We start from the raw sequence: 20610 nt of genomic DNA on the forward strand, positions 1-20610 counted from the left end.
AAATGTGCATAACATTCTACCTAAATGTGCATAACATTCTACCTAAATGTGCATAACATTCTACCTAAATCTACATAACATTCTACCTAAATGTGCATAACATTCTACCTAAATGTGCATAACATTCTACCTAAATCTACATTGAAAAGGTGTTAGGACATTTGTTATCTCTAAGAGAGTTTGAAGCCTACTACGAACAATGTTTTCAAATGCTTTAGGTTTAGAGAATATCGGAAAAGTATATGTTAGCATAGGACAATATGCAGATGAGTTTATACCACATGCGTGTAGGCCACTGTTACTCAAAAGAGAGGGTTTTAAATATTTTTAAATCTGTTGTAAATATACCCTGGGAAATGTAACATTAAAAATATGTTAGTATTGGAACCAGTATTTGCACATTTCTGTATGAAAAAGAATAAAAATAATTTAAAAACCCGGTTGAATGGTTACTTTTCAGCAATAGATTATCAACACATTATCTGGCATGAATCAATAATATTCCAAAAAAGGAGTTTGAAATACTCTATTTGAAGAGATGGTAAACTGTGTTGCAGAGAGAAGACTTGATGAAATATAATGATGATAATTTTTCAAATAAATAATTTAAAAGTAACATTTCCTCCGATTTCCAATTCGCACACCCCATGGCTTGGATGGTCTGCAGTTTTTAATATCTTACCAAGTCTCTCTTCTGGGTTACAAATTCTAGATTTACATTCCTCAGTCTTTCTGGACTGAAAGCTAAGAAGTGTGTTAGGATGGTGAGCCGCAAGGAGTTGGAATATTGATAATGGACTCAGGAGGCCCTTTCCTACTTCCTGTAACCTGTGCCTACTGTCGAGAACTTCCCCAATGATCCACTTTGGTCTCTCAGATCTCTTCACCAATTTTCTAACAATAAGAGGTGAATTATTGAAGTATATGGCCAATATATTTGAAAATATTGTTTACACATCATTTAATTAATTAATTTGAAGTACTATTTCCCCATATTTTTGGAGAAAAGTTTTTTAATTTTTTATAGTTTTTACAGGCTAAAGATTTTTTTTAATTCGGCTCTATTTAAGGTGTTCGTAATAAAACATATGACACTATCTAACCCTCATAATTAGAAAGACAGGTGTTAATGATACCTTACTGATAAAAACAATTAATTACGGTGTTTAATTAATTAGTTAAAACTAATTAAGTGACGAAAAATTAATTACGACTCTGTGGAGCCGTTTTACACCATTAGACATTTTTCCAGTATGCGATGGATGTTTGGAATAATTTCAAAACTGTTCATTATATGGAATAACTGAGTAAACTCATTGATCAAATTAAAATGATTGATATTGAACTACTCCCTGATAAAAATGTAGTGTTGGTCTTTTTTCGTATGTCGAGTTTTTGCATAAAGAGAGCAAAGATCTAAGCCTAGGAACTAAGATTTACAAATTAAGTTCTTTACAATTTTAATTACACCTATAAATATTTGAAATATGGGGACGTGGAAAAATAAATTGCCAATGGCGCAGTGTAGTGGGTACAACGGATATCACAAGATAACCGGATCAAACAACTCCGAGCGTGGCTGCTGCTTGGATGGGTGACCGCTGATCGAGCCTGTCCTTGCAAGCAGCCCGCCTGCCCGGCCATTGGTGGTGGTGGTTCGGAAGTCACCTTTTAGCCGTTAGTCCCCTGGTTAAGTGTTAGAGAGATCCTCTTATTCCTAACTTCTCCTGGAAAATTAAGACATCTTTAATTTAATTTTTAATTTATGTAACTTACATATTATAAGCCCTTTTCAACCTTTCAACCTTACCAACACAGGTGCTGCTCCGTATTCTTGTAATAATAAGACTTATTTTGGTTGGCCAATAAAACGGACGTGGTTAATGCCCGAAACATGCTACAACGTGTCCGATACAAATATGTAAAAACATTCCTTAATGTATCAAAACACCACCAATAACTTAATTTGATCAGTTTCCTACACATGTTACTGAATACTTGTATGCTGTTAGACAATTGAAGAATTTAGGGCCTATTTTGTGAGAATACACCCAACCATGAGGAAACCACCACACTGAAGTCGTTATTAATGAGGTTAAATATTCAGTAGGACTATAATTGCCTTATTTTACGAGAGGCAGTTGAGTAACGAGCCCTAGCTTATCTTGGACTCCCGCAGCACCTTTGGTACTGCCTTGCTCTGATGAAAACGGAAAAAAGCAATTCTCCAGATAGTGCCTATCACGTACTTTGGTACGTTTCTATTAATACCTATTAATAGTAATAATAACTATTAATATTCTATTAATACCTACTTTTAATATTCTATTAATACCCTTCCAGAGGCTCTGAGCACTAATAGTTGAGAGAGCAATCCAATATTAGAATGTATATAGACCTATTATAGAAAGGTTTAATGATTTGGTGAAGACTAACGAAAAAAACCAGAATTTCGGAATTGTAGTACATAATATGTACAGAATTCTTAGCATTAGATACGTTTCTTTACTGGGCAATGAATTATTTCAATTCACTTAACAGTCCATTAAGAGTATTAGACTATAGTGATACAGTTCACTCTCCAGGCTAATCAGAAAATGATGTCCAGTCAGACCGCTATCAGAAGAGCTGGAAGCAGAGCCAACAGACTCGAGAAGTTAGACTCCTCTCCCATATCATGTACTTGTTTAGTTGGCAATGAATCTCAATCAATTGATTGTCTATGTTTCTTCAGAAAGTGGTGGCCCCTGAGACCGCTATCAGAAGAGCTGGAAGCAGAGCCAACAGACCCGAGAAGTTAGACTCAACTCTCCCATATCATGTTCTTGTTTAGTTGGCAATGATCTCAATCAATTGATTGTCTACGTTTCTTCAGAAAGTGGTGGCCCCCTGAGACCGCTATCAGAAGAGCTGGAAGCAGAGCCAACAGACCCGAGAAGTTAGACTCAACTCTCCCATATCATGTTCTTGTTTAGTTGGCAATTATTTCAATCAATTTACTGTATTTGTTTCTTCAGATGTAGTGATAGCCCGTGAGACCGTGGTCAGAAGAGCTGGAAGGAGACCCAACAACCTCAGAGAAGTTAGGCTCACCTGTCCCATATTATGTCCTTTGTTTAGTTGGCAATTATTTCAATCAATTTACTGTATTTGTTTCTTCAGATGTAGTGATAGCCCGTGAGACCGTGGTCAGAAGAGCTGGAAGCAGAGCCAACAACCTCAGAGAAGTTAGGCTCACCTGTCCCATATTATGTCCTTTGTTTAGTTGGTGATTATTTCAATCAATTGATTTTCTTTGTTTCTCCAGAGAGTGATGGCCCGTGAGACCGCCATCAGAAGAGCTGGAAGGAGACCCAACAACCTCAGAGAAGTTAGGCTCACCTGCCCCATATTATGTCCTTTGTTTAGTTGGTGATTATTTCAATCAATTGATTTTCTTTGTTTCTTCAGATGTAGTGATGGCCCTTGAGACCGCCATCAGAAGAGCTGGAAGGAGACCCAACAACCTCAGAGAAGTTAGGCTCACCTGCCCCATGTTATGTCCTTTGTTTAGTTGGTGATTATTTCAATCAATTGATTTTCTTTGTTTCTTCAGAGAGTGATGGCCCTTGAGACCGCCATCAGAAGAGCTGGAAGGAGACCCAACAACCTCAGAGAAGTTAGGGTCACCTGTCCCATATTATGTCCCTTGTTTAGTTGGTGATTATTTCAATCAATTGATTTTGTTTAGTTGGCTATTATTTAAATAAATTTACTGAATTTCTTTCTTCAGAAAGTGAGAGCTGGAAGCAGAGCCAACAGACTCGAGAAGTTAGACTCAACTCTCCCATATCATGTACTTGTTTAGTTGGCAATTATTCAATCAATTTACTGTATTTGTTTCTTCAGAGAGTGATGGTCCTTAAGACCGCCATCAGAAGAGCTGGAAGCAGAGCCAACAACCTCAGAGAAGTTAGGCTCACCTGTCCCATATTATGTCCTTTGTTTAGTTGATGATTATTTCAATCAATTGACTGTCATTGTTTCTTCAGAAAGTGATGGCCCGTCAGACAGCCATCAGGAGAGCTGAGGAACAAGATCGACAGAGACTGAAGAGCGGTCTGCCACTGACCGTACAATCGCCCCCACATCGTCGCTCTCCCCCGCCGTCCCCAGAAAACTCCTGCTCTTCCATCTCGGACACCTCCCCCCCTAAGGCGGCCCCTACTCGTGTTGTGGCCAGTAAGCCCAGGAGTAATTCATCCCCTAACAGTAAGTTTGGTTAATTAATATTTCAATTACTTTAATTGTGTCGTTCTATTACATCGTACGCAATATAACACAATTTTCAGCTGTGAATACAACAGAAGCCTGGTGTATCAGTATTATAATGAAATAATGATTTATTTCCAATTTTTTTTTTTTCACGACTATAACTCCATTCTGTGTCATCAGGTATATAATTTGGTTACTAACACATACTTGATTTAAGTGAAGATTTTCTTAAGTTCATAGTTTTACTGATTGATATTACTGTGTACAATTTTAGTAATATTAAGTTATTACTATAATAAACCGTGTACTTCTTCTCCCAGAGATTGTTGCGCGCAGTACGCAATCTCTCTCAAACAGAATTCTAAACATTCCTGAAAAAGTTACTGCCTTTGGAGAAAGGTACTACCAACCTAAGAACGATCGAAATTTTAGGCCTAATATCTAAATAAATATTAAGACCAGTTGACTAGACATAAAGGCGGAGAGGAAATCTTTTTATTAAATATGAAGTAAAATGAAATATGAAGTTTTTTATAACGTTTTGAAAAGTTCCTATCTCATGGTTTAATGTGTGCTGTATTATACAGGGTAGGCCATAAGTCAGTTGTCAAAAATGCATTTGGTGCAATAATATACCAAACAAGCGAAAATACAAATACATTTATTTTACTATGTAGTACAAATACAATTTATTAATACAGGAAAACATGTAGTTTTCAATGAACCTACAAAATATGCTCAAAGTGGTCTCCATGCTGTTCTAAGCAAAGATTGCATCTTTTTAATACAGATTTACAAATTTTGTCGCAAACGTTCCTGGACTGAAAGTTTTCAAATTCTGATTGGATTCGTTCCTTCAAATGCTCAACATTACGAATCTTGACTGAATAAACCTCAGTTTTTAGTATACCCCAGACTGAAAAATCCATCGGTGTTATATCTGGGGACCGTGGAGGCCATTCAATAGTACCCCGTCTGCCAATACGGGACTCATTGAATTGTTGTTAATTGTTGTTATGAATTTCCTATTCATACTTCTCAGATATCGACAATAAGCAAACATAACCTCAAACTGCTAGTGTTTGAATTAGTCAATTTCACAACTACTACGCTAGGAAAAAAAATTCTAAGGATTGCTAGTGACAACTGACTTATGGCCCACCCTGTATTTTGGCGAGTATTGAACTTGATTTGTAACCTCTGATCACAGAAATATTAAATTCAGAAACCCCAATGTTATCAGCGCCTATGAACGACTAAACGTAGACACTTATACTTGTACACTTATCGGGATTTGACGTCCTTGAAGAAGATTCGCGGCATTGAAGACCGCATAAGATGTGTAACCTGTTCGTATAAGTTATTTCCTCAAACATAGCTCATGAAAACAGGTGAAAACATGATTTAGTAAATGCTAATTTTTATTTTATAACGTAAATATTTTTTTAAAGTGGGAGAAAGGACTTTTTAGTCTTAACTTCTCCTCTATTATAAGGACATTTATCATTTCGTTTCAATATGTCGAACTCTGTTATGAACATTTGTAGTTTTCCACTGCGGTCAACAATTTCTTGAGTCATTTTTTAAACGGCTTCTTACACTTGTAATTTATGTCTCGAAGATAATCTGCGTTATGGAGCGCTTTTTCAAGCCTAGCACCAATTAGTTGCTTAGTTTCGTTATAAGTGGTATGGACTGTTCAATAAAGTTGTTTCAAACAGAGGGATACATGTATGAGATTATTATGCCTTTTACGGCCCCTTGCGGAGCATATATGCATTATTTTTAACGATTATTGTGCACATAACAATTTTAAATAAAATGTTTCCAAAGTGTTTGACAAAGTATATTAACGCGCTAGTCGTTATAGAGTTGTAGGAAATAATTTGTAACCCCCAGAACTATTAATACATTTCCATACATATTTCAAAGATATATGTAGGTTATATCAGCAGATTAAATTTAAATTTCTTTGGACAGTGCCGAAAGCGATATTTTTAAAACTAAAAAACAGAAATTTGTAAATTATGGTAAACTGTACTATGTTTTATAAAAAACCGAGCCTAGCAGTTTTAAAATGATATATTTGAGCTGTTATCTAAGTCTCTGTAAGAGTTTTTCACCTAAGGTTTATGGAATACTAGCTGTTTCCCGCGGCTTCGCACGCTTTTCGTAAGCTTTGCCCGTGTATATGCACTTCTGGTTCAAGTGAATTATACTTCCAACGACGATGTAGAGTTTGTATTGTTGCCACGATCAAGAAAATCTGTCAAAGTGTATGTTTATAGCCATTGTCTACGTACATGTACTTTATTATAAAGTGGTCTAACACGCAAGCTTTAAGTTCAAGGAGAAATGTATTTTGAAGACAAATATACATCAAAGCTTAGCGCCCTCAAATAGTTTTTCGCTATTTAATATACTTAACTGTCTCGTAATCGCAGTTTATAGTGTACAGGCGCTTCAAAAACTTTTAACTTTTGCAGTGCAGCCTGGTGGCGAGATACATCAATAGGCATAGCATATAAACCTTCTCCGTCGAAAAATACATTAATATACAAATTTTCATAATGATCGGTCAAAAATTTTACGATTCCATAAAGGACAAACACACACAAACATTCATTTATATATATATATACAAGACTAGCGGGCCCGGCGCGCTTTGCTGCGCATTTCAATAATTTTTTGCAAAAGTTGCCCGCGGCTTCGCACGCAATTTCCCGTTGAAAACGGTACACTATATTCACTTATTCTTTTTCTATCACATTCTAAACATTGCTGAGATAATTGATAGTCGTTCCATCGTGAGCCTCTTGGGCGTATTATGAAGGTATGTACCATATTCCTGCCTCTATCTAGCTGTTACCCACGGCTTCGCACGCAAATCTTAAGAACCGACGTCCTTATATTACTTAGTAAATTTTTTTTTTTACTATAATAAATTTTAGATTAAATTAGTTATATCTCCGATGCCACGATTGAGCTTGCTTTGTTGTCTCGATCGAGAGAGAATATGTACACACGGAGTTTTGAGAACCATACTTCTGTCAAAAAAAAAACAACTAAGGTTGATTTTATAACATTCTTTATATTTGTAGCCAACGTAAGATAGTAATTATGATATCTGCATTACTCTTCTGATCAAGCATGAGCATGGTTTATATTAAATAAATATTGCAGTTAAAGGTGAATTTTTACGTCAAATTTGAATTGTATTATCTGGATAGTAAAGTCTATGTTTAACAGTGATTGCAAAAACAGTTTAAACAAAATTTGTCGTTTCTCTTAAGCTTACTCTATGCTTAAAAACTATAAGTGTAATATATGTTTACAAAGAACAGCTGATTAAAAATTTGAAAAGACGTTAACATATGTTTGCTGCAATGCATTTCTTATGGGTATTTCTGTAACCAGTGGGGCGGAATCCTGAATCGGGAAAGGGATGGGCATAGCTTATAAACCTTCTCCGTGGAAAAATACATATATATACAAATTTTCATCATGATCGGTCCAATAGTTCACGATTCCATAAAGGACAATCAAATGTAACATTAAATCCTCAGATAAAATTCAATTTTAGTATTAAAGCCAACTCTACCGATAGTTATTTAAATACGAGTATTTTATTTTTATACATATAGAAAATCAGTACGGTTTAAGCTCAAAATATGATTTTGATTAGGAATTTTGTAATTGTGCATTGAAAATATAATTAAAGTTTTGTCGCTTTACCATAACAAAGCATCGTTATCATCATCATCGTCATCAAAATCATTATTTTAAAAACAGTACATTATTGTCCCTTTAATTACTTAATTAATTGAAATGGCCTAACACCTACGTCATGAAAAATGATACCAACAGTCTGAAACAAGTGAAACAGTTTACACCTTTTAACGAGCAAAAATCGATCATGAATGTTTGAATAGGTACTTTCATGATTTTATAACGTGTTAATTGCAAACGGTTCAATCCAGTTGACATTATTCCCTGTTTAACTCTTATGAAGATAACGTACATAGCCTTAACTCGACTCCCAGTTAATTCGTTTGCGATAATGCATCGTAAACTCTTACAATCGCATTCCTCAACATTCTATTGTGATAAAATTTTTACAACCATCCTTATACTTGTACAGTTGCTTTTTGTTATCTCATTATTCCTTGCGTGCTCCTCAAATCCCGATTTATGATAATATTACGGTTTATATTTAGTACAACTAAATATATCTTCACAACCAGACAGGCAAAGATAAACCAAACACGTAACTGGGCTAGGAACTAGAAACTTTCCTTTGTTTAAAGTTAATTTTCACGATGAAGAAAACAGGATTTTTCAGGACATTTGCCATACTACAAATCAGACGCACGTTTCGGGATCAGCACTCTGATCTCTTCCTTAGTGGAGTACTAACCTAAGAAATAACTATAACTTGGGTTAAATAAACAAATCGTACCATATTATTGTGGCACGCACAAGTCAGGAATCATAGCAAACAAGTTATGTGTCAACTATGTACACACTTCCTCTAAAATAATCACTTAATAAAAAGAACTCACTAATTGTTGGAAGCAAACTAAAGTAAACAGGTCACAAACGGTCTGCACTGACCGGCCAACCACTGACAACTGGCCAGAGTCCAATGATAAATGGCGATCGGCACGGCAGAAACTATATAACAGAAAAACAGGAAACGGTCGTGGTCCTTTTTTATTATCGATTCATTCTATATGAACCGCTTAAAACCATACTGTGATTCCGCATTGGGTAGAACCGGTCTTTATAATAGTGATGCGTTGCCCCGCCAATTGTAGCTCTAGGTCTGGCCGTTGGATGGCGCTGTAACCTGTGTTTCAGTGACACTTTTTAATTATATTTTTCTATAACGAGGTGTTAAAAACTAAATTGAAGTAATAGATTATTGCAAAGATAGAAAAACATATTAGAAAGAGAAAATGTAAAGAAAGTTATGTATAAACTTCATATCTAAGAAAATAATATCACATACTCATTCGGAGTAATCAAAATTTTGCGGTTATTAAATGAAGATTGAAATTTTAATAGTGATAATGAAGTACAGGATAAGCTTTGAGAATGTTTGAATTTCCAAACTGAATTGTAGCCAACTAATTTGATTTAAATATACTGATTAAAATCAGTGCATAGGTAAAAAGATTGATTGTTACCATAAGGCACAAATATAAAAAAATCAAACAATACTACAGCTTACATTATATACATCACTTTAACTAAAATTGCAAATGACAACTAGTTTACGAAAAAGAAAGCGTTCAGTGTTTATTCGTAAACTTAATAAACACTTTAAAAAAGCAGAGTTCAGACAAATACTGCAGTTCTTTAAGAATATCCATTACTAAAAACAATTATTTTAACAGATATATTTATTTTTTACATTATACAGCGTATACTTACGTTTACTAATCTTTATACTGCTTTAATATTTTTTTTTACTTTTTGAGGACGAGCGGAGAGCTATTTTGCATGGTATAAGCACACAACCGTTTTTCATGAAATCGATGGTGGAACTTCCTCTAAGAAAGGAATGTACAGTCAACCAATAAATGCCAATTATCAGTGTTTCTGCAGAATTTAACAACGCCAATATGTCCGTCAATGAGGCATGTTCCTTCAGCCACAAAACAAAATGTTGCCTTATAAAGACAAAGTGAGCAATTATTGATTGCCAAACCTCCTCGTTTTGAAGATTCCGTCCGGTTCGGTTTCGAATTTCCACTTCAAGCATTCGGCATGTCAGTTTTTCTGTGCTTTCAAATAAATAAAATTAATACCGTTATAATCGTCTTTTCTTTTGGATAACGAACGGTCTCTTCTGACAAACTGATTGAATAAGTGTTTTACAGTACATCATTTTGAACAATACTCTATTCTCCAATAAAACAATAACGTTAAAACTGAATATTTTTACTGTACCATACTTAAGAATTAAGTACCATATCATTTTTTTTAAGTGCAGGAAATTATACTCGTATGATTACGGTGGTAGGTGCCATGTACAGGTATACCATCATCCTTCCCTTAAACTGCATACCAAGCAATAACCATAAATGGAGGTGGCCAGATGATCATTGATGATCTTCTGATTTACTTTTCATGGGCCAGGAGAAAGAAAACAATTGAATTTACAATTTAAAGACATTGTGTCGTAGCCATGAAGTCAGTACGCGATTCATTCGGATAAAAGCAATTACTCTATTCGATGAACACAACCGAAAGCTGACGAAATTCAACCATTTTCAAGAAGGTAGGCCATGCCTAACTCTAATAAAAGTGAAAAATATTGTTGTCGTAATTTCTAACCGATTCAAACTAAACTTATTAATTACGGTAGATAGTACTTACTATAGCCTGGATATGATCATAAAGTACGGCAGATAGTACTTACTATAGCCTGGATATGTGATTAAGTACAGCAGATAGTACTTACTATGGCATGGATGTGGTGATTAAGTACGGTAGATAGTACTTACTATGGCATGGATATGGTCATTAAGTACGGTAAATAGTGCTTACTGTGGCCTGAATGTGGTGATTAAGTACGGTAGATAGTGTTTACTATGGCCTGGATGTGGTGATTAAGTACGGTAGATAGTGTTTACTATGGCCTGGATGTGGTCATTAAGTCCGGTAGATAGTGTTTACTGTGGCCTGGATGTGGTGATTAAGTACGGTAGACAGTACTTACTATGACCTGGATGTGGTGATTAATACGGTAGATAGTACTTACTATGGCCTGGATGTGGTGATTAAGTACGGTAGATAGTGTTTACTATGGCCTGAATGTGGTTATTAAGTACGGTAGATAGTACTTACTATGGCCTGGATATGGTCAATAAGTATAGTAAGCAATAGGCTTACTTATAATAGACTGAATGTGGTTATTAAGCACGGTAGATAGTACTTACTATGGCTTGGATATGGTGATTAAGTACGGTAGATAGTACTTACTATGACCTGGATGTGGTGATTAAGTACGGTAGATAGTACTTACTATGGCCTGGATATGGTCAATAAGTATACGGTAAGCATAGGCTTACTTATAATGACTGAATGTGGTGATTAAGTACGGTAGATAGTACTTACTATGGCCTGGATGTGGTGATTAAGTACGGTAGATAGTGTTTACTATGGCCTGGATGTGGTGATTAATTACGGTAGATAGTGTTTACTATGGCCTGGATGTGGTGATTAAGTACGGTAGATAGTACTTACTATGGCCTGAATATGGTCAATAAGTATAGTAAGCAATAGGCTTACTTATAATAGACTGAATGTGGTTATTAAGTACGGTAGATAGTACTTACTATGGCCTGGATATGGTCAATAAGTATAGTAAGCAATAGGCTTACTTATAATAGACTGAATGTGGTCATTAAGTACGGTAGATAGTACTTACTGTGGCCTGGATGTGGTGATTAAGCACGGTTAGATAGTACTTACTATAGCCTGGATATGGTCAATAAGTATAGTAAGCAATAGGCTTACTTATAATAGACTGAATGCGTGGTTATTAAGCACGGTAGATAGTACTTACTATTGGATATGGTCAATAAGTATAGTAAGCAATAGGCTTACTTATAATAGATAGACTGAATGCGGTTATTAAGCACGGTAGATAGTACTTACTATGGCTTGGATATGGTCAATAAGTATAGTAAGCAATAGGCTGTACTTACTAGACTGAATGCGAATGTGGTTATTAAGCACGGTAGATAGTACTTACTATGGCCTGGATGTGGTGATTAAGTACGGTAGATAGTACTTACTATAGCCTGGATATGGTCAATAAGTATAGTAAGCAATAGGCTTACTTATAATAGACTGAATGTGGTTATTAAGCACGGTAGATAGTACTTACTATGGCTTGGATATGGTAAATAAGTATAGTAAGCAGTAGGCTTACTTATAATAGACTGAATGTGGTTATTAAGCACGGTAGATAGTACTTACTATAGCTTGGATATGGTCAATAAGTATAGTAAGCAATAGGCTTACTTATAATAGACTGAATGTGGTTATTAAGTACGGTAGATAGTACTTACTATGGCCTGGATGTGGTTGATTAAGCACGGTAGATAGTACTTACTATAGCCTGGATATGGTCAATAAGTATAGTAAGCAGTAGGCTTACTTATAATAGACTGAATGTGGTTATTAAGCACGGTAGATAGTACTTACTATGGCCTGGATATGGTCAATAAGTATAGTAAGCAATAGGCTTACTTATAATAGACTGAATGTGGTTATTAAGCACGGTAGATAGTACTTACTATGGCTTGGATATGGTCAGCAAGCATTATAATTAAATAAAATTTAACAAAATCGTGTTCATTCGCATTTTTTAAAAATGTGTATTTTTCACTATATACATTAAAAAAATTTAAAAAAAACTTTAATACATAATATTTTTTAAATATATTTTAATGTTTTATGATCAATATCGTTTATGAATCGAATTTTAAATAGCCTACTCAATTTTATTAAAACTTTCTTTCTCGTTCTATACTATAAACATGATCATTAATTTTTATTACACTCCATCTTTAGATATAATCAGAAGAACTCAGAACTCAGCATTGGAGTAGATCTCCATTGTAGAATCTCGAGCTCGTTCAGCCTTAAATGCAAAGAGGATTGTCAAAATTATAAGAGAAAGCCAATATCCACTCAAGGTCCGGTTATGGCCAGCCTCTCAGCTGCTGCAGCTTGCAGACTGCAATCTGCAATCAGTCTGATGAGTGCAGCTAAACTGCGATCGTCTCGGCCTGTCCGGACAGGTTCGACCACTTGACGACAAAACCATACCCGCTGTCCTCATTTTTTGCGCTAATTTTAGTTAATAGAGTTGCCAACGGACGGTCTTCAACACATGTTTGCATTTTTATGTTTTTTTACAAGTAAATGGAAATGAAATTCAATTTAGCATTAATGTAATTAACATAATTTGTCGGAGATTGTGCGAAGCGAATATTTATGTGACTCATTATTTGTCAGATTATTACAGTCTATTATAACTACGAGAGTTTGTTTTACTTCTGTTGCTTTTCATTCTTAGCCTGCTGATTACATTGGTCACAGCTCTGTTCTTCAACTTTCTCTGTACTATATTTAAAATTATATTCTTCTTTATGGACCTTGCCCCCACAAAGAGACATCGGGATGGGAATTGTGGTTTACGTTATAGCCATGGCTAGAGTCCGAAAACCTATTATTCGTTTTAATAATCCTTCGTCAACAATGACATTTAAATAAAAAATTGTAATATTAATAAAATCCCAATATTCAACGTTTGATATTTTCCAATAACAAGAACAACCATTTTATTGATACTTGTTTGTTGGGATAATCTTACGTCTAAATCAATTTTACATTTTCCCCCTCAAATTAAGCATTATCAGTGTATTTGTTTTGAGTTTGATGTCAGTTTCACACCCGAGACCGACATTTCTGAAGTAGAAACTCTAAGAGACCTACTTGATCTCTAACAATATGCATTGAATTTAACGTAGTTCTAGCTGTACTCACAATACACATTGAATTTAACTTAGTGCTATCTCTACTTACAATTCAAATTGAATATAACGTAGTTCTAGCTGTACTCACAATGTTCATTAAATTTAACTTATTGCTATCTCTACTCCTAATATACATTGAATTTAACTTATAGCTGTACTCACAATACACATTGAATTCAACGTACCAAGATCCATCTGTACTCAAAATACACATTGAATGCAACGTACGAAGTTCCATCTGTACCCAAAATACACATTGAATTCAACGTACGAAGTTCTAGCTGCACTCATAATACACATTGAATTTAACGTACGAAGTTCCATCTGTACTCAAAATACACATTGAATTCAAAGTACGAAGTTCTACCTGTACTCACAATACACATGGAATTCAACGTATGAAGTTCTAGCTGTACTCACAATACACATTGAATTTAACGTACGAAGTTCCATCTGTACTCAAAATACACATTGAATGCAACGTATGAAGTTCTAGTTGTACTCACAATACACATTGAATTCAACGTATGAAGTTCTAGCTGTACTCACAATACACATTGAATTCAACGTATGAAGTTCTAGCTGTACTCACAATACACATTGAATTTAACGTACGAAGTTCCATCTGTACTCAAAATACACATTGAATGCAACGTATGAAGTTCTAGTTGTACTCACAATACACATTGAATTTAACGTATGAAGTTCTAGTTGTACTCACAATACACATTGAATTCAACGTATGAAGTTCTAGCTGTACTCACAATACACATTGAATTCAACGTATGAAGTTCTAGCTGTACTCACAATACACATTGAATTTAACGTACGAAGTTCCATCTGTACTCAAAATACACATTGAATGCAACGTATGAAGTTCTAGTTGTACTCACAATACACATTGAATTCAACGTATGAAGTTCTAGCTGTACTCACAATACACATTGAATTCAACGTATGAAGTTCTAGCTGTACTCACAATACACATTGAATTTAACGTATGAAGTTCTAGTTGTACTCACAATACACATTGAATTCAACGTATGAAGTTCTAGCTGTACTCACAATACACATTGAATTCAACGTATGAAGTTCTAGCTGTACTCACAATACACATTGAATTTAACGTATGAAGTTCTAGTTGTACTCACAATACACATTGAATTCAACGTATGAAGTTCTAGCTGTACTCACAATACACATTGAATTCAACGTATGAAGTTCTAGCTGTACTCACAATACACATTGAATTTAACGTACGAAGTTCCATCTGTACTCAAAATACACATTGAATGCAACGTATGAAGTTCTAGTTGTACTCACAATACACATTGAATTCAACGTATGAAGTTCTAGCTGTACTCACAATACACATTGAATTCAACGTATGAAGTTCTAGCTGTACTCACAATACACATTGAATTTAACGTACGAAGTTCCATCTGTACTCAAAATACACATTGAATGCAACGTATGAAGTTCTAGTTGTACTCACAATACACATTGAATTTAACGTATGGAGTTCTAGCTGTACTTACAAAACACATTGAATTTAACGCCAACACAATAAATGTCTGAAAGGGTAATAAACCTATAAATGGTATTAATATGTTATGGAAAAGTGTGAAAATAACAACTGGAATTCATCCAAAATGACCAAGTCACGTCATGTCGCGTAATTTATCTGACGTAGCTATTATCTATGTGGTTGGTTGTCAATCCTTACTCGGTGCTGGTGTGGGAGAACTTGAAGACCTTAAACTGTGGTCCGTAGATTATACCAAGCGTCGGGTTTAAAACTTAAACACATTTTCGTTACGAGAATCCATAATGAGCAAACTGTATATCATTTGCAATATCTTTTGTTTTACTCCCACAGAGAATTTATCAGGGAACATGAGTTCTATACAAACGTAATATTGATGGATATCTTCGAAAGATACTTTAAAATAACTCTTCATTAGTTACGTAATTTACTAAGTTATTTCTAGTTATGTATGAATAAGCATAATGACTATTATCTCCTTAAAATATAATCTCCAATAAACGGCTGAGAATCAGCGTCGCATTTTTTCTTGGGCTGCCAATAATGTTGAATTAAAGCTTTTAGAAGATATGAATAAGTTGCTATGAATAAGACATGAAAATAAAAGTTAAAGCGGATAACTAACCTCTAAGTTTTCACAATTTACAAATTTAATTATGTAAGCAATGTTTCGACGTGGCGTGAACTAGGGTGTTACTCAAAACACCGGCCTCGTAAGACTAAAACTACTGAGATAAATTAAACATATCTTCAATATTGTGTTTATTATTGTATAGTAAACATGCTAATTTGATCCATTTTCATGTGGTTCAGTATCTTAAGAAGAAATGATCTTTTTATTATTTGACTAGTAAGTTGTTTCTAATAATTTATTCAAGATTTAAACGGCTATTATATTTTTCATTTGGTGATCTGTCACTTTCCGATATTTATTTAAGGTGAAGCCGATCTCCTTTTAAGCCTTATTCTGCCCGCCTTCATGGGCCACTGGCCTGTGCGAGGGTCTTATCAAACAGAATAAGGAGAGAGTCGATACAGTACAAGGTCGATGGTACAGATCAAAAGTGTAAGGGTCACATACAGGATTCGAACCTGCGCTATCTCTAACTCAGACTCAAAGTTCAACTTCTTAGACCACTCGGCCATCGGCACTCCCTGAAAGCAGTTAGAAATCATCACTTACTTAGACGTTGGTGTGCACAGTACCCAAACTGAGTTATGGATAATCATAAAATTGACATAATTAACACTCGGTTATCAGGACCAACACTAATCATGAGTTAGTGGCTAGTTATTCTCAGTCTCTGTGGGATATTCCCGGTAGTGGGACAGAGAACCTTGTGGGCAGCGAGCTGACAGTGGAAGGGTCAGAGGTCACATCGATGCTGTCCGTCACCCAGCCTATCGTGCATGTCACCATCACAGTCGCAGCATTGACAGTGCAATTTTATGTGATGGGCTCTACAGAATCTCCATCTATCGATAGAATCCATAGTATGTGTGGAAGATGAAGGAAACTGTTCACTGTGAGGATGATTAATCGGGGCAATAAATCGCACTTATTTTAATCATGGGCGTATATGTGGGGGGGGGCTTAAGCCCCCCTCCAGAAATTTTCTAAGCCAACATTAAAATAGCATTTAGTAGTTTGTGTTAAGCTAGAACACGTTTATGAGGTCTTAACGCCTTACAATTTCGTGGAAAGATTCATGAACCCCTATTTTTGGAGGTCATTTCATACTTCCTAAACCAACCAGGGTGTCAGCCCTCTAAAATAACATTCTACATACGTCACTGTTTTCTCGCTAATCGATGGTGGTCGAAGTGAATCCATCGATTATCGCAATTATTCCCGAGATAACTCGTCCAATAACAATCGTCCATGAGATAACTCTTGATTGAAAGTCTTAGAAACTTTAAACTTGGTGAATAGTTTCATCCTGGTCCAAGGTAGAACTGTATTCATTGTGAGATGTAAAAAAAAAGACAGGGAGTAGTAAAACTGCGAGTATTCTAACATTTTCACAGAAACGCAGAATTAACGAACTGAATCCAATCGTATGGCGTTTTTAGTAAGTCTCCAACACTCGTGATTAAATTACTTTGTTGAAGTGTCTGGTAATACTTCGTTACGTCTGTCATGCTCTTCCACACTCTGTTATATCGGTTAGAAATTTCTCCAAAAGGTAAAGATTTTTATATAAATTTCATGTAAGTGTTCAGACAGTGAAAGACATATAGCGTTAATAAAAGATCCTAGAAAAAAATGCAATTCTTTGAGGGAAAATACGTTTATTCTGTAAAAATGCAGTTTTAATAATGTAAAGTTATTAGCAGTCCAGAAGTGATTCGTCTTTCAATTAAATGCGTCGTATCTTTACCACGTCATGTCTTTCAGGACATAAAATATCCCATTTATTGCCTTTCGCGCAATAACCGCATCAATTTTCGTTATTGTTTAGGCAATTAATTGAGGTGATACAATCGTTGTTTTGGTTGGGTGACACAAAAACAAATTGTTTTATTTTTGTTTATCTTCAAGAAAATTCCGAGTTTTCTAAGAAGCTATAAGTTAACTCAGATCGAATGTCCAACGGGACATTCGATCTGAGTTAATGATAGCTCAGGTCAAATCCTGTCCGTGACCGAAGCACTTTTTATCAGTAACTTGTTCTGTATCGACTCTGTATTCTGTTTGATACGATCCTCGCACAGGCCAGTGACCTATGAGGACGGGCAGAATAAAGCTTAAAAGAGGAACAGCCTCTCTTTTTTTCTAAAAAAAAAAATGTATGACTTTGTTATTTAAAAAATATTAATCCAATCAAAATCAGATTGCATCAACTTAGGTTGCCATTGTCGTAGAATACTTGGCTAACAGCTGGCGTCTTTTCTAAATGGAATTAACATAATAAGTTTTTTTTAAGATGCATTTGACATTTTTTATGTTCTCTGAGTTTTCACGTAATTAAAAGTGGACTCTACTTGTGGCAATATTTTTTCCAAGAAGGGCTTTTGATAACATGGATAAAATATGTTTTTTTACTATCAAGAAATATCCATTATGAATTGAAACGGACGATACACAGTAATATAATCAATTGATATAATAAATATAATATTTTACAGAAAAAATAGATATCCCGTATATTTGAATGCTATTATAAGCTGATCTCACAAATGCTTCAATCATAACCGTTATTACAAAGAAATTGAGAACTAAAGCAAGAGATTCGTGTAATGTTCAATAAAGTACTCTTCGGCTATAACGGCTGTCTTAAAACTCCCTCTCTCTGTTAACTTTCTTATGAATACAGATTAAATTATTTACTTTGGAGCATGTTTATATGACTAACTGAGAAGTTTTTTTCTTTTATGAAATTTGTTTACTTCCCCCCCCATTGGGGTTGTTGGGTGGTAAGTTAAAAATTTCAAAACAGGAACCCCTAGCAATGGCATAAACTAGAGTGAATTTTATTTTACTTTATAAAATGTTGTGACTAAATAAAGTTTGAATTGTTTTTAAAAATCTCCACAATTTAACTTACAGTACATTTAAAGTTAGTATTGTAAGGCAGATAAAACATTCACACACTAGTTTACTCAGAAGACACAGTAACTGGTCTGAATGTGTCTAACATACTAACTGGTAACTTTCTATTGTTCTCTTGTATGTTGTTGTATTGTTCGGTCAGACAAAACAAAACCTAATAAATGCTATTTTGTTCATGGTTGTTGATGCCTGTTGTTTCTTTTAATAACTTGCTTATAATACCTTTAAAATGACGTGTTCAAGTGTGCTAGGGCTCCCTATTGGAAAATTTTGACTTACCTCCAAACTACCCCATTTGGGGGGAGGGGGTGAGGATACAATTTTCATACTTAAAAAAACCTTTCAGTGGGAAAAGTAATGAGTGATATCCTTTGCTTTTTGGAGGTGATGTCCCAATGCAAATCACCTCACCCCTATTCCTAAGAATATTTAATACGGTGGGGGGGGGGAATTGGGAGGCCACATATAAGACGTTATATCAGTGTATTCTATTGAGCTAATTCTATATTTAGAACAAAAAACTTAAGCGTACGAGTGGGATTCTACGAAGGTTTCGCGTACCGAAATGGTGGGATGTATTGATCGAAAAAAATTATTTTCTAGAGATATTTTCTGAAGATAAACATACCTCGTTAGAGAACTATAAATGAACCGCATTTCCAAGTTCAGACACGGGAACTATAGCTCGCGTGTTGCAAAACTAAGCCATTCACAGTTGAATTTTTCCGCAGGGAATATAATCATTTAGTTGTTTTATTGAGGAAGCGCGAAGGCAGGTTATTACCATATCATGTGCGGCAGCAGCACCCAACGTGCCTGAAACAGTGGAACAAGGCCTACACCACAGTGGAAGTATCGGCCACTAAAGGCTCCCATGGTGACATAATAAGACATGTTTACACAACTGCGATAGTAAAAGTGACACATAAAATACAGGAGTTATGTGTACGCCGTTACACATTTAGGTTCTTGGGACTGATTTGTAGCGCCGGTGTTAACAATTACCGCGGTTTACGTTGAAACTAAAGTAGCATTCGTGAACTATATAGTTTCCCTTTATGTTCGTCTGCATGTGCATGTCAGTCCTTGGGGTTTATAGTCAAAGCACATAAAAAGAGAAACTTTTGTAATTACAGTGTATAAGGCCCCTTGCATGGTGTTTTAGCGTCGATAAGCACGTGTAACGTAAATTATACATCCTGCTTTGAGTTTTGCAAGAAAACTCAACAGTTGGGGTCGTAATTTAAAAGTGATGTATTTTAGTCATTTTTCTCACATTGGCAGCAGTTTAAATGGACACATATGTTGGAGATGGACAAGAAGAAGTCAGGAGAAAATATGTGGTTGGGGGATCAAGAAGACTGATATTTTTCCAAAGTGGACGGAAAGTAAGGACCCATTTTGTTCCTTGAAAAGTTCGTGACCCATATCTGTGTTGAGAACGATCTATCAGCAGTACATGTCAGTAATTCTGAATTATTTAAATAATAAGGATCGTTTAATACGAAAGTAATTAAAACAATTGAACATTTGGGGAGGGACGTCCGGACCCTTTGGACCCCCTCGCAGACTACATTATTTTATGATGCATTTGACTATTGCAAATACAATGTTAAATATTGTCAAACACGCAATAAAAAGAGATTATGATTGCATCCTTAGAGTTGGATATGCGTTTGCGAAGGAAAATAAAGAGCATT

The 20610-nt window shown here is 35.2% G+C and overlaps 1 protein-coding gene across 1 annotated transcript in view; it reads left to right on the forward strand.

The window, feature by feature from the left end:
* Positions 1–20610, forward strand: part of LOC124363157 — a 205933-nt gene that overhangs the window by 20515 nt on the left and 164808 nt on the right. Inside the window, exon 3 of the mRNA XM_046818297.1 lies at positions 4032–4251. Coding sequence (XP_046674253.1) covers positions 4032–4251 — 220 coding nt within the window. The remainder of the gene's footprint in view (positions 1–4031; positions 4252–20610) is intronic.

Source organism: Homalodisca vitripennis, chromosome 5, assembly GCF_021130785.1.
Source record: "Homalodisca vitripennis isolate AUS2020 chromosome 5, UT_GWSS_2.1, whole genome shotgun sequence".
NCBI classification, from domain to species: domain Eukaryota; kingdom Metazoa; phylum Arthropoda; class Insecta; order Hemiptera; family Cicadellidae; genus Homalodisca; species Homalodisca vitripennis.